The 16,254-nt window shown below is 42.1% G+C and overlaps 1 protein-coding gene across 1 annotated transcript in view; it reads left to right on the forward strand.

Moving 5' to 3' along the window:
• The first annotated feature begins 211 nt into the window (after positions 1-211).
• The window catches only part of LDLR (low density lipoprotein receptor), a 30,225-nt gene continuing 14,182 nt past the window's right edge, over positions 212-16,254 (forward strand). The window contains exons 1-5 of the mRNA XM_029584590.1: positions 212-510; positions 12,673-12,795; positions 13,635-13,757; positions 14,083-14,454; positions 14,604-14,726. Coding sequence (XP_029440450.1) covers positions 414-510; positions 12,673-12,795; positions 13,635-13,757; positions 14,083-14,454; positions 14,604-14,726 — 838 coding nt within the window. The 5' untranslated portion in view covers positions 212-413. The remainder of the gene's footprint in view (positions 511-12,672; positions 12,796-13,634; positions 13,758-14,082; positions 14,455-14,603; positions 14,727-16,254) is intronic.

Below are 16,254 nucleotides of genomic sequence, written 5' to 3' on the forward strand. Positions count from 1 at the left end.
TGACAGGGAAGGCAGGCAGGTTGAAGGAGGGCGTGCCGCTGCCTGGGACGAGAGCCACTGAGTTGGCCTATAGTGCAATCAGCATGGGCCAAGGCTGCCTATGTCACATCATGCGTTTGCTGCTCCTCCTTCCCTCCTAAGCACTGGGGCCTGTTTGAAAATCACACCACTTTAAATCCCTCCCACATCTGGAAATGAAAAGCACATTGAAATTCTGCAAAGAGCCCCAGCCTCACAAGCAGTTTACTAGGAGAGAGGTGGCCAGTGGTTGTAGCAGTATCCATTCAAACTTAGCCCCCTAACAAGTCCACATCTGCTGTCTGCAGGAGGAAGGGATCGCCATAGCTTTGGCAAGAGCTGGCACCATCCGCAACCCTTGAAATCATATTAATAAAGAAATCTGCTGAAAGGGAATGAAGCAGATAAGCAACATGAGAGCTGCAGGGTTTCCAGCCTGCCTGCTGATCTGGGTACAACTTCTGCACCTTGTTCTGGCTGCTGCCAGCTCAGGTAAGCTAGGATTTTGTATATTATTATTATTAATTTATTTTTAACTTTTATATACCGACATTCTTGCATTAAATGCAAATCATGCCTGTTTACAGTGAAACAGAAAAAGCAGGAAAAAATTCCTTATTCTTCCTCTTGTTTAGGTTTTATTATGGGGGAGATAAAAATGAAATGTTATAGCTTGAGGCAGGAGTGCCCAGGTGGGTAAATATAGACCCAGGGTCCCATTTATTCTCTGCAGAAAATAATGCATCCTGGATAGCTCATGCCTCTATAAGGTGCCACCTGCCTCTTGTCACTAACATTTTTTTGGTAGGAACTGAAGTTTGGGTGGCTAGGATTTCTGTCAGACTCCTGCAGTCCCTGCTTATTTCTTTTCATTTGTTCCCTCCTTCCTCAGGAAATAATATGTTAATAATTGCCTATGATATTTTCTACAGCCAATCTCAGCAACCTTTATATGTCTTGCCACTCTCTTGTTTTCATTGAATATTTTTTAATACTCTCCAGTTGTATTCGTGTAAAATCTTTCCTGTCTTCCAACTCCCATGTTTTTGCTCCCTGTTTAATGTAACTTTACCTTCTATATAGTTGTTTTTTTCCCCCCAGTTCCATTGTAAACCGGTACGATAAGACTTGCTCTTGAGCATCGGTATATTAAAAGAATCTAAATAAAATAAAATAAAAAAGTTTGTGTTATTCAGCAGCCTGCTGGGGGTTCACCCAGCCACACCTTTCTTCTGTCAGGAGATGATAGGGAGGCCCTGTTGGATAGCTGAACTTGAACTAGAGTTAGAAAAAAAATAAGGTTTGTAACTTTGCAGCCTCCCCCTTACTTTTACTGGGAACTGAGGGGAGAATTTATTTTGAATTAATTTAACTTTTTTTTTGGCGAAGTCTCTCTCCCCTGTAGTACTTCAGAGATGTGTAACGGTAGGTCTTGCTTTACGGGTCGCTCTGCCTCGCAGTTCCTCTCCCTCTACCCCCTTTTTTTTTTTCCTTTTGTAATGAATGTTGAATTAGAATCGGGGAAGCTAGCTTTTTAAGCGCATTTAAACATAATGCAATGTAAATTGTATTAAACATGAAAGGGGGAGCTGGCATCCGCCTTCCCGTCTCCTCCCCTCTCGCCCTCGCTCTCTCTGCACCTCAGTATGAATTGGCGCACTCCGGCGTGGCTCCCATTGGTCGGTGGTAAAACAGGAGATCCGCGGGCCCCGCCTGGCGACCAATGGGAGCGGTCGCGAGAGGGGGGCGGAGTGAGTGAGTGCCGCCGCCTCCTCCTCCAGGGGCGCGCGCCCGTCTCGAGCAGACCGCGCTGACGACGGTTAGGCGGTGACAGTTGGGCGGGCTCTCGCGCCCCGCACCCTCTCTTCCCGCCTTTCTCTGGAATTATTTTTTACACAGGCAGCCCAGCTGTCAGTTCTGCCGCACGCTTTCTCTCCCCGTCCCACTTGCCCTCAGTATATTCTGCTCGGGTTCCCCCCGCATCCTGTCAATGGGGTTTTGTTTTTACTAGTTGTAAAAATAATAATAATAATAATTCCTGTCAGAAAATGCTCGTTTATATATCCATGCCTCACCTCAGCCCTCGCCCCCTGTGACCTCGGCTGGGTTATCCTTGGCTTGTTGAGAAGGGGTTGTACCCAGAGCCGGAGTCTGTGACAGAAAAATCAGAGACCGGGGCCGCAGTGAATGGGAATAGACAAGAAGTTTAGTCTTGATTGTTATCAAGATACGGGTTGGGGAGGCAGGTATCCTTTCTAGTAAGGGGCAGTTTACCCTATTTTAAGCCCCCGCCTGGAAGAGTTCTCAGACTTCCTGCATGCCACATTTGGCAACCCTTAGCAAGGTGTGGGCTACCATTTTGTTCTGGCTAAAACTTCAGTAGCCCTTTCCCAAGCAGGATGACTTACTTAACACTCATAAGTAATGTTTTTGGGTTGGTTTTTTTTCCTATTCCTGACCAGTGCCCACTGACCTCTCCAAAAAGAAACTTTTTCATTTTTACTCTGCTTAAAAACAATAAAATATTATTTTACAGATTTGTCATGCTGCACAGAACAAATGAATGAAATAAGCAATGTGCTGAGGGAAACCAGCTTGACAAGCAAGTGAAGATTACATGGAGTGGTACCTGCTCTGCCTTAGAAAAATAGCATGGTTTGCACCTCTGAAATGGGGCACAGGGCTTTACCTCCCATGTTCAAAAGCAATGCTTGGATGTTGGTCTCCCCAGAGCATGGGCAAGCGCCTACCTAAACCCAAGTCAAATTCTGAGGAAGGCAGTACTCCACGGTCTCATTTTAATTCAGTTTCCCCGGTCCCACTTTATTTCAGTGCACATTAATGTCTGAATTAGTTTGCAGAGTTGTATCACTGTCCCCTGTTACACCTACATATATATCTATTCTTTGCAATTATGTTATTTGCCATCAAAGCCTGCTACAGCAAAGGTCTGCATCTCAGTTACTTCTTGAAACACAGTAACATGGTAAATGTCAGCAGATGAAGATAAAAAAGATCCACCAAGTTTGCCCAGCAAAGTGTTTAAAGTTGTAACTGTTGCTCTGTGCAGATTACCCCCATGTAGAGATGTTACCCCAAAATTATCTCAGTTTTTTACTTCATTTTTCTGGCCACATATTTTTATTTATTATTTATTTATTATTTTTGTTATACCGAGTTTCATGACAGATATCACATCAACCCGGTTTACAATTAACAATGATTAACAATGATTGCAGGGCCCATCTAATTTGCCCGTTCCTGATGCAACAACTCTGAATCTGTTTTGATCCCCGGCTTTACTTTCTGATCTATGGAAACTCTGTGCTTATCCCACGCTTCCTTGAGTTCTGTTACTGTTTTGACCTCTGTCCTACCTGAGAGGGCTCTTACATATCCACTACCCTTGAAAAAAATATATATTTTTTTATGTTACTCATGAGTTCTTTTGTATAACTGTCCTTCTCATACATTTGTTATAACTTTGAGGTAGTTGAATGTCTCTGTCATATCTTTAGGTCCTTAGGCCGCACCATATGAAATGAGAATTTTCTCCTTTTTCCTGCTGGTTATGCCTCTCCTTGTGAACCCCAGCATTCCTCTGACTCTCGTCACCACCTTATCCAGGACCGTCAATGTGAGTGAGCAAGCCAGTCTCCCTCCCGGGACGGCACCATAGGAGAAAAGAGGGACAAGCCACACATTGCCGGGCCCCCTTTCATATTCTTTCCCCCTGCCCCTGGACATACCTGTGCATCCCTGAGCCCGCCATTAGTGGCCCAACCTTTTCTGTTGGAAAGAAATCAGTGAAACTAGGGGTCACAAAATGAAACTCCAGGGAGGACGACTCAGAGCCAACGTCAGGAAATATTTCTTCACGGAGAGGGTGGTGGATGCCTGGAAGACCCTTCTGGAGGAGGAGGTGAAGATGAAAACAGTGAAAGATGTCAGAGGTGCATGGGATAAACACTGTGGATCCCTTAAGGCTGGAGGATGGGAATGAAGGAAAGAGTGCATGGGGGTAATTTGCTGGTGTGGCAGTCACTACCCTTAACCAATAATCCTTTATGCTGTTAATGCAGCTCCAACATTTCTCTCTGCTTCATCGGCAAGAGGAAAAAGGGAATTGGATTCAGACAGCAACCATAAGGGCATTGAATTGCACAGTTTGGGAAAACAAATGAGCATGGGGGTAACTTGCTTAACCAATAAGCCTGATATTTTTGATGCAACTCTAACATTGCTCTCTGGTTCAATGGCAAGAGGTAACGGGGAATTGGAGTCAGACAGTAACCAACAAGAGCCCTGACTTTGACAGTCTGGGAAACTGATAAGTATAGGGGTGACCTGTACAGCGCGTCTAATGCTACCATAAGCTTGCTGGGCAGACTGGATGGACCATTTGGTCCTTTTCTGCCGTCATTTTTTTGTTTCTCTGTTTCTAACCTGTCCCAACATGGGGGTGAGCCACCCAGCGAGGTAGAGCGCATGATACCAACTTGCAACCATTGTCCCTGTGGTCCCTGGCAATGGTGCAGGGCTTCATACTATTCTGCTACTTGGAGATCATTGGCTATGATCACCCTGAGATCCCTGTCACATATCGTGAACATTTATACCTTATCCCTTTGCTCTTAAACCCGCAGCCCCCTCCCTGGATATCTTGTGCTTCTCTTACATTTCGGAGCCCCAGTGACTCTATTTTGGGTTTTTTTGGAGGGGGGGGAGAGGTTACTCCTCATTTTTTCTACTACATCCATCCTGTTATACATCTTTGTATCTTGTGTAGGGGTTTAAGTTGGGTCTAATTGCTCCTGTCTGAGGCAACCAGCTACCGGTTTGGTTTCTTTGCCAGAGGGCTGCTCACAGCAAATTAATGCTGATAGGCACAGAAAGGGTATGTTGAGTAATCTTTATTTTCTTCTCATCTTCGCCGGTGCTTGGTTAGGTATAAAGCTGCAGAATTGACAGTATTACGAGGTTTGGCTTTTGTTAGTGAAAAGTCCTAAGGTCTTTGTTTGAATATTAACTGAAAAGATGCAGATAATTCTCTTCGCCCTCTCACTGTTCAGATGAGAAGTTTAGAAGAGGTGTTGTCTGTTTTAAACACCTGCATATCCAGGCCCTTTCCTCAGTCTCTGAAGTACATGCTCGTTCATCAAACATGTTATAACATACAAAAAGCTGGAGGACCTAGCACAGATTTGAAACTTAGGCTAATTTGGCCATGCATGGAATATCTCCATTTCCTGAGGTCCCTTTCTATGTTCTTGGTGGCTGGGCAGTGAGGCAAGTAATGAAAGATGAATAGAGTATGGACAGGGGAAACACCCTATTTCTATTCAGGAAAGGGCTCTTCTTCTGTGTTTGAGGAAAGGTTTTTTTATTTTTTTGTTCAAAATGTTAAATCCTCAGAAATTCAAACTTTGTATTATTAACTTGTGTCCCTGTTTCTGGCCCGAGAACTGATAATATTAGACCATGGTGGGGTGAAGGCATTGTATCCACTAACCATTTTAACCATTTTTTTCAGTAGTTGGAGGTTTTGAGTTTTATGTCTCATGCAATGTTTGCGAGATGTAGTTATGTCACAATAACAGCACATCCTGTTGTAAGTCTGGGTTGTATTTATCTTTCTTTTTTTTTAATTTAACTGAGCTGAAAATGTGATTCATAGTTTCTACACCTACCCTTAAAAAAATGTTTTTCTGTGAGCTCAGAGAATCTGGTTCAAGAAGATCAGAGCTCTCTGCAAATGCCTTTAATTCCATTTGCCATTTGAAGATGCAGAAGCGTTTTTTTTTTGCTTTCTCTTTTTTTTTTCTTTTAGTAGAGTTGTTTGTTCAACAGATTTATACTTGCAGGTCACTATGAAAATCTGGCCCAAAGTTTAAAAGATTTTTAATAGCAGTAAATATGCATACTATGTGGGGTTTATTTATTTTTTTTAGACTTGGGGATACCCATATTTTGTGGGGAGTGAAGTAGGTAGAAGTCAGAAGGACTTTTTTTTTATACCATTCAACCTGTATGCTGCAGCTAGGGTGCTGTGTGTGAAAGCTGAATTGGCAACTCTGCGTGTTACCCAAGCATGATCTAGAAACGGTGCTGCTCAGCATGGCCTGTGGTCCTTTGGGATGGATTGTATAGGCTTCTCCTATACAGGTGAATTTTCAAAGGAGTTATGCATGTAAATGTAACATACTATGGTAGCAATTTTCAAAAGCCATTTATGTGCGTAAAGTGAATTTGCGCGACTAAATCCTATGGACAATTCAATGGCATATATTGTAGCAATTTTCAAAAGCCCATTTATATGGGTAAAGTACATTTACATGTGTAAAACCCATTTTATGTGTGAATATACTTTGGAAAATCAGGCCGACAGTGAGTATCCTTTGCAGCATCTGTCAGTTAGAGACTGTGTGTGTATGGCCACACATTAAATTGTCATGCCATGCTCTGTGCATAAGTGATTCAGAGATTCCAAACATAGTCCATAATGGCCTGTTAAAGCACTCTCCATCAAACTTAACCCTGTATTGTAAAAGAACTGGCTTCTTCTGGGTTGCCATGTAAATGAACTAAAACTAAACTTGGGGAGAAATAAAACAGGGAAGTGCAGAAACTCTTACAAACGGTTCCTTGCAGATGTGATGTGGTTACATCAAGTTAGTGTAACTGCGTTTAAAAAAGGTTTGTACAAGTTCCTAGAGGATAAATCCATAAACTGCTATGACTATAATTAATAATCAATAGTAGCTTGTGATCTATCTAATGTTTGGGTACTACTTGCAGGTACTTGTGACTTGGATTGGCCACTGTTGGAAACAGGATGCTGGGCTTGATGGACCCTTGGTCTGACCCAGCATGTCATATCTTATGTTCTTATACATGTGACATGCTTCCCATGGTTCTCTGGAACAGCAAATGCACTGTGCTTTATTTCACATAATCTCTGTTTTAATGTACTCTTTGTAGTGAAGGGGGGGATGAGTAATCACATTGAATCGTAAGTGGTCCTCTTTATTGAGATTTCTGGCACAGGTTGAAAATTGTAGACTGGGGCTAACTACAGCAGAACAGTGCTTTGTGATGTGGTAATCTGTCAAATAGATCCTCTTGGGGCTCTGTGCATTAGTGCTTGATGATACAGCTTCCTTGTGAACCTTCCCCGGCCTTTTTATCAGTAAGGCATAGCATGGCTAGGGAAAAAGCAGGCAGCCAGTTAAAAACCACAGAAAATCAGCAGTTGCCACATTGCATTTATAGGGTGCAGTGTGTGTAACATAAGAACTCTCAAGACATCTGATGTGAACCCATGCATGAACCGGATTTGTGATGTGGGGATTGTAATGTGTGCAGAATTAGTATAGTGTTACTAGGAAGAAAGTAGTGTGGTTTCTGTGTTAGTCCACTTAGACAGCTAAAAGTAAAGATTAACAAACAATTTGTAGATGAGGCCTTTTTATTGAGTAACTTAATACACTTGTAACTAGTTTTTTTAAAACTCTGCTCTGTTCACCAGGTTAGTGCTCAACTGAAACTTACAAGCTCATAGCTGAAAAAAGAATGAAAGGACATGAACAAGTTAAAGTAAATTGTTTATTTACTCTTTCAGATAACAGAAGGACCAGGGGGCACTCCATGAAGTTAGCAAGTAGCTCATTTAAAACAAATTGAAGAAAATTATTTTTCACTCAACGCATAGTTGAACTCTGGAATTCATTGCCAGAGAATGTGGTTACAGCAGTTAGTGTAACTGGGTTTAAAAAAAGGTTTGGATAAGTTCCTAGAGGAAAAATCCATGAACTGCTATTTCGGTAATTAATAAGTAATAGTAGTTTGTGATTTATCTAATGTTTGGGTATTTGCCTGGTACTTGTGACTTAGATTGGCCACTGTTGGAAACAGAATACTGGGCTTGATGGATGGACTCTTGGTCTGACCTAGTATGGCATATTTTATATTCTTATATATAACCAAGCCTGGCCCAGCCTGCCTCTTTTGACATGGAGCTATATGTTCACCCTATAATGCAATTAGATACTCCCCATCCATGGCACTCCCTCCCTTTGGAGAGACAATTAGAATGTTCTGTGATTAGCCAGAGAAATCCAAGACTAAGAAAAGACCCTTAAAGCAGGTGCAAAATATGTGAAGGTACAAAAGTATCCACATTCTCTGCCAGCCCTGAATTTTCAAAGAAAAACTCTGCCAGAGCTATTAAACTGATGTGTTAATATGCTATCTGTCAAACCCTTTTCACAGTACATCTATTTTCTACTGCATTTATTTGAAAACACCACAGAAAGCAAAGCAGAGTGAGTGCAAGAATCACCATCCCCTCCCTGGAACTCCGCTGAGTCACAGTAGGGCTGGGCCTGGGACCTTGCGCTAGTGGTGTGATGCAGACTCCTCCTTAAGTTACCTCCTACCCAGCGTGGGGAGGACACTGATAGATGAAATGTCTACGCAGGGAGACTTCTGCACAGCTTACTTTTCTCTTTTTAAAGTTGATTAGAAGCCCGATGAGGGATAGGTCTTGAAGGGGAGCAGGCTTGTGGATTTCTGCTGTTGGGGCTGAGTCAATGTGTACACTGGTGAGTGTGCTTCATGTGAAATATGTTCAGTTCTCCTAACTGACCATATTTCCACAGGTCCCACTGTGGGCCTTAACCCATTTCAGTGGACCCAGGGCCCTGGTCCCCTACCTCAAACATGCTGAAAAGTCTCCTTGTCTTATTACCTCTCCTGCTCTATTTCCTATGCTTTTTTAAAACATTTTTTGTTTGCATGTGTGTTTTATTCTTCCCTGTATTTTTCCTTGTACAATGATTTTTTTTTTGTTCCTGTACTTGTCTTACACTACATACCAATTGGTTCAAACACTTTTTCTTAAATGAAGTCAGGGAGTGGGAGGAATGAGAACCAGGGTTTAAAATCCATCCTGTCTCAGGGTCTACAATGACTGGTGATCTATTCTACAGCAGCATTTTTGCAGGTGACACCATGAGCATGGCTAAAGACCATTGCACTTGAACCCCGACTTTTCACACTTTTCAGTCAAAAACATTTGTAAGAGCCTTTGAAGTATCTCTGGTTCATGGAATCCCTCTGGGGATGGAGAGGGTGGGTAGACAAGGAAACACATTTCTAATTTTATTTAGTGTTTGTGTTTAAGCTGTGATGACTATAGCAATGAAAGGAGTGCATATTTGCATGTAATAGGGGATGCTATGCTCATAGGGCTAGAACTGTGGTTACCAAAACATTTCCAGGAACTCCCGGCAGCTTGACAATGACATTACTATTCCATCAGTCAAAGAAAGGAGAAACCTCCCACCACAGACTAATTTGCATTAATTTTCTGTCAATATGATATTGTAATCTTTATAAAAATTCAAAAGGTGGAACAATGGAGAACCTCATACACAACGATCATAAATTTAGAAAAGGTGTGAGGAAAACATCGAATGCAATTAAGTACCCTGACACAGCCATGTTTGCCAAATGTCTTCTTCAGGGGGGGGGGACATTATTGTTTGTGGCAGTGGCAAAAGCATGGGTGCGAAGCACTAGTTTTTCACTTTCAGTAATGTCCCTCCCGAAGAAGCCATTTAGCAAAACATGGCCATGCTGGGGGGACTTAATTATATTCTCACTGTAGATCTCTTAAAAGACCTACAAAAACTGGACTCACGGCAGCATGGATATCCTTGTTGTATATCTTTCTCACATACCATATTTCTGGTTATGATTCACAATTAAAAGAAACAACAAAGTAACTTATTTACGCTTGCTATTTTGATTGTAATCTTTGTAGCATCCAATAATCTCTTCTACAGACCTGAACTGGTCTGTAACCATATTCTTTGGAGAGGGAAGAGCAATGTGCAATTTTTTCTCTTGAGCGAAGTCTTTATATTTCCCAACAATTTATGATCAGGGAAAAAAAAATGACCTCATTTCCGCACATTCATTGGTTGGAGTGGCAGGGTGGAAGGTGTGAACTAAGAAATTTGCTATTATACAGCAGCCTGAGAAATCATAGAAACAACTTCTAAATTATTTACTACCTGGCAAGATGTACAAGGCTCCATTTTTAAGCACAGACACAGTTTGCCATAACCCACTTCCTGGCTGGCTGTGCTTAAAAGCTTTTTCTAATACATCTGACAGAAAAAACATCCACATTCTCTGATTGTAGAGTCATCTTTCTACTCTGTGCTCTTAATTTCCATAATTCTTTTAAGAAGAGTTTTTTTTATGCCTAATTTATATTTTTTTTATGTCTGCTGCAAGTTGGTGTCTTGTACAATAATTTTTTTTTTTTATAAAATATAAATATTTCTATTCTTTAGGCTTGGTGTGGACTGTACTATAGTTTAATTTATAAAGATGAAAATGTTGAATTTTCTAGGATGTTTAGTTTGTGTTCATTCTGCAATTTTATTTTTTGTTTTGTTCAGCGGGAGATGTCTCTTGAAACCTGGAGAATCCTCAGGATTCAATGGGTGCCATGTATCTTCTGATGCTTATGCCTCCATAGCTCTGCCCACTATGGCCAGCGCAGTAGTTGAGTAGCAAAGAGATTCTGGAATGTATAATACATTAAAGAACAGGATGTCTGCCAAGACTTCCAGGGGTCTGTTTGGGAACACAGCAGGGTCATGGCATCCCTAACAAGACTGAGGGGTTCCAAGAGTCCATTTCCCAAAATTTGCAAACTTGAATAGACAAAGAATCTCATCAGGGCAAGCTGGAGTAAATTTTCAAAGACTTAGTTGCCTTTTTAGGTGTATAAAATTAGTTAATGTGTAAATCAGTCATTTGTGGGTGAGTGGATCAGCCACCTGAAATAACGCACATACCTCTATAATAAAAAAGGTATTCATTGGGGGTGGGGGATTTTGATTTTGGTTATTAGATTGATGGTGTACATTTTTAAAAAGGTAGGCATGTGAATGACATGCTGCTAATGCACCTACTTTTACAACCTTGTTTTGCATCACCTAAATATTTATGTGTGCCTTTAGACACAACAACCCGACGGTCAAACTCAATTTAGGAAAGTACTTTGTATTTGAAAATTAGTTTGTTGTGTGCAGACTTAAAAGGACTCATGTGTCTTTACAGTTAAAAGCCCTATTGTACATAAAAAGATACATTTTCCTCATTTTCTGCTCTGAATCACAGGGAAAAAACCTAAACTGTTTACAGCAACCCGTAGCCTATCTTTTTGAATAATAATGTTCTATACTGGAGGCACTTCTGGCCAATTAATGGCTGGCTGTTAGTCTGATTTACAGTATTTATCCTGCTTACATTCCTTGTGACCTTGGGCAAGTCACTTCATCTGCCATTTCCTCAGGTACATCCTTAGATTATAAACCCTCTGGGGATGGGGAAATAGTTATAGTACCTGAATGTAATCTACTTTGAAGTGCACAAAAGGAAGAATATAAGTTGAAAAATTATTAAAACTATTAACTATTATTATTTGGGGGCTTCCCCCCCCCCATCTGACCTGAATCAAATCATTGTGAACCTGGAAGATATAGTAGGCCAGATTGACAAACTAAAGAGTAGTAAATCACCTGGACTGGATGGTATGCATCCTAGGGTAACCTATCATTAAAATCATCCATTGTACCTGAAGACTGTGGCCAATATAACCCCAATATTTAAAAAGGGCTCCAGGGGCGATCCGGGAAACTACAGACCGGTTAGCCTGACTTCAGTGCTGGGAAAAATAGTGGAAACTATTCTAAAGATCAAAATCACAGAACATATAGAAAGACATGGTTTAATGGAACACAGTCAGCATGGCTTTACCCAAGGCAAGTCTTGCCTCACAAATCTTGCCTCACAAATTTTTTTGAAGGGGTTAATAAACATGTGGATAAAGTTGAACCGGTAGATGTAGTGTATTTGGATTTTCAGAAGGTGTTTGACAAAGTCCCTCATGAGAGACTTCAGAGAAAACTAAAACGTCGTGGGATAGGAAGCGATGTCCTTTTATGGATTACAAACTGGTTAAAAGACAGGAAACAGAGTGTACAGCTCCCCTATGAGGAAAGGCTGAAGAGGTTAGGGCTGTTCAGCTTGGAGAAGAGATGGCTGAGGTGGGATATGATAGAGGTGTTTAAGATCATGACAGGTCTAGAACGAGTAGATGTGACTCGGTTATTTACTCTTTTGGATAATAGAAGGACTAGGGGGCACTCCATGAAGTTAGCATGGGGCACATTTAAGACTAATCGGAGAAAATTCTTTTTCACTCAATGCACAATAAAGCTCTGGAATTTGTTGCCAGATGATGTGGTTAGTGCAGTTAGTGTAATTGGGTTTAAAAAAGATTTGGATAAGTTCTTGGAGGAGAAGTCCATTAACGGATATTAATCAAGTTTCCTTAGGGAATAGCCACTGCTATTAATTGCATCAGTGGCATGGGATCTTCTTAGTGTTTGGGTAATTGCCAGGTTCTTGTGGCCTGGATTGGCCACTGTTGGAAACAGGATGCTGGGCTTGATGGACCCTTGGTCTGACCCAGCATGGCAATTTCTTATGTTCGTTAGTTCTGTTTTGTAATTTTGTGTGAACAGATTGCAGATTGTTCTAATATCTATTCTGTTTCCCTTCATTGGTAAGGTGTTGAGCACTGCAAGAGGAATGAATTCCAGTGTGGAGACGGAAATTGCATCTCACGGAAGTGGATTTGTGATGGTACAGCCGAGTGCAAGGATGGGTCCGACGAATCCTTTGAAACTTGCCGTAAGTTTCACATTCAGATTTAAACACCTAATTATCTAGCAGGCAAACAGAAATGGTAGCTTGCCCAATTTTTTCTGCATAAAAAAACAAACTGCAATGAGAGCATTGCAGTTTGTTTTTTTATGCAGAAAAAATAATGTAATTATGTCTGGTGCCTGCTATCTGATCACTCTTCAAATGTTTTGCAGTGATTTGAAACAGTAGGTAGATTTTCTTTGAAAGTTCACCTTAGGTATGTCCATGTACTTTACCACTATGCAACTTTGTGAAAATTTCCCCCATGGTTCTTACTAGTGATTTAACGTGAAAGCTGGCCAAGCTTTGAACTCATTTCACTTGCCCAGCAGCACCATTAGGCAGCTCCTGGCTGTAGTCTTCCTTCTTTCTCTTTGAGCGCATTGATTCCATGGCCCACCTAGCCCCAGAAAGCCTCACTCGATAGACGGCAATCTGAATCTGCTGCACTGAAGCACTCCCATGAACAGTGCAAGTGACAGGGCTGGCCCACGAGCTCGGATTTTGCACACTAATGAAACCCTTCGTATCACACCTGTTACTTTGTAATGATGCCTTGAATTGGAAGCTCCTGAGTTCAGCTAATTATCTGCTAGGGAATGATTTCTAAATTATTCTGCTGTTTAACTTTACAAATTGTTGTGGAGTGATTGTGATTTTTTTTTTTTCCTTGGGGCTCACACCATTTTTCGGCTATATCACTGTTAGAATTAAACATTAATATAGCCTAAATATGATATAAGCCAGGCTTTATTACAAAGTCCCTTTAGAAACTGGGTCTCATGATTAGAAAGATATGGAGTATGTTTGCTATTTTGGTGCAGGATCGATGACATGCAAGACAGGGGAATTCAGCTGTGGTGGCCGTATCAATCGCTGTATTCCGATATCCTGGAAGTGCGATGACCAGACAGACTGTGAAAATGGCACAGATGAGAAGGACTGTCGTAAGTACTGCATGCTGGTGTCTTGTTTTGGGAGATGCCAGAGGGAGCTGGGAGGGCTCAGATAAGTGCCCAAGAAGAGCAGCACTGAGCCATAGCATGCGACCTGTAAATGGAAAATACTCAATACTATGGTGACTCCCTGATAAGAACCAGATAGCAGGGAGTAAGAAGAATAGCTGCCAGATGGGAAAGGCTAATAGCAGAGGCCATGTTTAATGGCTCCGTATTGAGCTGGATGGGAGGCTTTGTAGATGAAAAGATAACTGGGAAATTAAATCCTGCTGTACAATGAACACTTTTTTTTCCTTTTTCCTCCATGGCATAGCTCCCAAGACCTGTGCAGATGACCAATTTCGGTGCCACAATGGGAAGTGCATCTCCTTGGACTTTGTGTGTGATGAGGACCATGACTGTGAGGATGGGAGTGACGAAGCATCCTGTCCCACCCCCACCTGCAACCCTGACTTTTTCCGGTGCAACAGCACTGGTATCTGCATTCCCCTTCTCTGGGCTTGTGATGGGGACCCCGACTGTGAGAACGGTGAGGATGAATGGCCTCAGCACTGCGGCAACAGGAAGCCTGCTAATCCCTGCTCTCCTCAGGAGTTCCACTGCCACAGTGGTGAGTGCATCCACACCAAATGGCGCTGTGATGGAGGCTTCGATTGCAAGGACAAGTCAGACGAAGAAGGCTGCGGTACGTTTTAGCAGAATAATAATTCTACTTAATACAGTACCTTCGTACCCAAACAAGGTCTCACTGTCTCAGCACTGTAATTAACCAATGCAAACTGTAAAACCTGACATGCATTTCTCTCTCTCTCTCTCTCTCTCTCCTATGTGTAGTGAAGGTAACCTGCCGGCCAGATATGTTTCAGTGTAATGATGGCCTTTGCATTCATGGAAGCCTTCAGTGTGACAATGAATACAACTGCAAGGACATGAGCGATGAGCTGGGCTGTATAAATGGTGAGCAGAGCATCTGGAAACTAGTTAGCTAATAAAATATGTCCCATTCCTCTGAAAACATGGCTCACCAGAGATGCAGCTTGCTTTTCCAAGCTTCTAGGCTAGGTGAAAAGGTACACAACTTCAACACCTATCATGAGAGGATGTTAGATACCATCTATAAAAGAGCTTATATTCTGCTTCAGGTATCATGTTGCTTACAGAACTCCGCCTTGCCACCAGATATCATCTACCAACTCCCTATAACAGAGTAATTTTTTCAATATCTTTTCCCCATGTTTTCATGCATTTACACCAGGCTATTAAAAAGGGGAAGATAGGAAGTTTATGAGGGTGTGTTCGCCCTTCATTGAATCCATTAAGGGGCAAATTTTAAAAGAAGCATGCACGTGTCCATGTGCACATGCTTCCCGGTGTGCACTCATGGACTGCCGGCGTGCGCATGTTATAAAATCGGTGGGCCGTGCACGCAAGGGGGGTAGACCTGCAAATTTCGCGTGGCAACGCATTCCAGTCTTCCCCAGTTACCTCCCAGTCCGCTCCTAACCTCCCTTCCCCTTCCCTTCCCTTCCCCTCTCCTCCCCAACCCCTAAATCCTACCTTTTTTTTCTTTTTTGTCTTCCAACTTTCTTCAGGGCCTGACAGCAAACATTTTGAGTTGAGCAATTACAAATTGATGCCTCTCAGATTGATATAAACTAGTTTTAAAGGCCCTTGGTAGTATCTAATATAGAAACATAGAAGAAACATAGAAACATGATGGCAGAAAAAGACCATATGGCCTATCCAGTGTGCCCATCTGTCCATTTAATTTAGCATTATAATTCTCATCACTTCCTTAGAGATCCTCAGTATTTATCCTCTGCTTTCTTGAATTCAGATACTGTTTTTGTCTCCACCACTTCCACTGGGAAGCTGTTCCACACATCCACCACCTCTCTGTAAAGAAATATTTCCTAAGATGACTCCTGAGTCTAAGCCCTTTCAACCTCATGTCATGACCCCTCCTCGTTCTAGAGCCTCCTTTCCATTGATAGAGGCTCAGCTCCTGTGCATGGAAACCTCTGAGATATCTGAATGTCTCTATCCTATCTCCCCTCTCCTCCAGGGTGCATCATGTTTAGATCTTTAACTCTATCCCCATGTGCTTTAGGATGAAGACCACTGACCATGTTAGCAGCCTCCTTTCCATTGATAGAGGCTCAGCTCCTGTGCATGGAAACCTCTGAGATATCTGAATGTCTCTCCCCTATCTCCCCTCTCCTCCAGGGTGTATCATGTTTAGATCTTTAACTCTATCCCCATGTGCTTTAGGATGAAGACCACTGACCATGTTAGCAGCCTCCTTTCCATTGATAGAGGCTCAGCTCCTGTGCGTGGAAACCTCTGAGATATCTGAATGTCTCTATCCTATCTCCCCTCTCCTCCAGGGTGTATCATGTTTAGATCTTTAACTCTATCCCCATGTGCTTTAGGATGAAGACCACTGACCATGTTAGCAGCCTCCCTCTGGAGCGACTCCATCCTG

Source organism: Rhinatrema bivittatum, chromosome 19, assembly GCF_901001135.1.
Source record: "Rhinatrema bivittatum chromosome 19, aRhiBiv1.1, whole genome shotgun sequence".
Classification (NCBI taxonomy): domain Eukaryota; kingdom Metazoa; phylum Chordata; class Amphibia; order Gymnophiona; family Rhinatrematidae; genus Rhinatrema; species Rhinatrema bivittatum.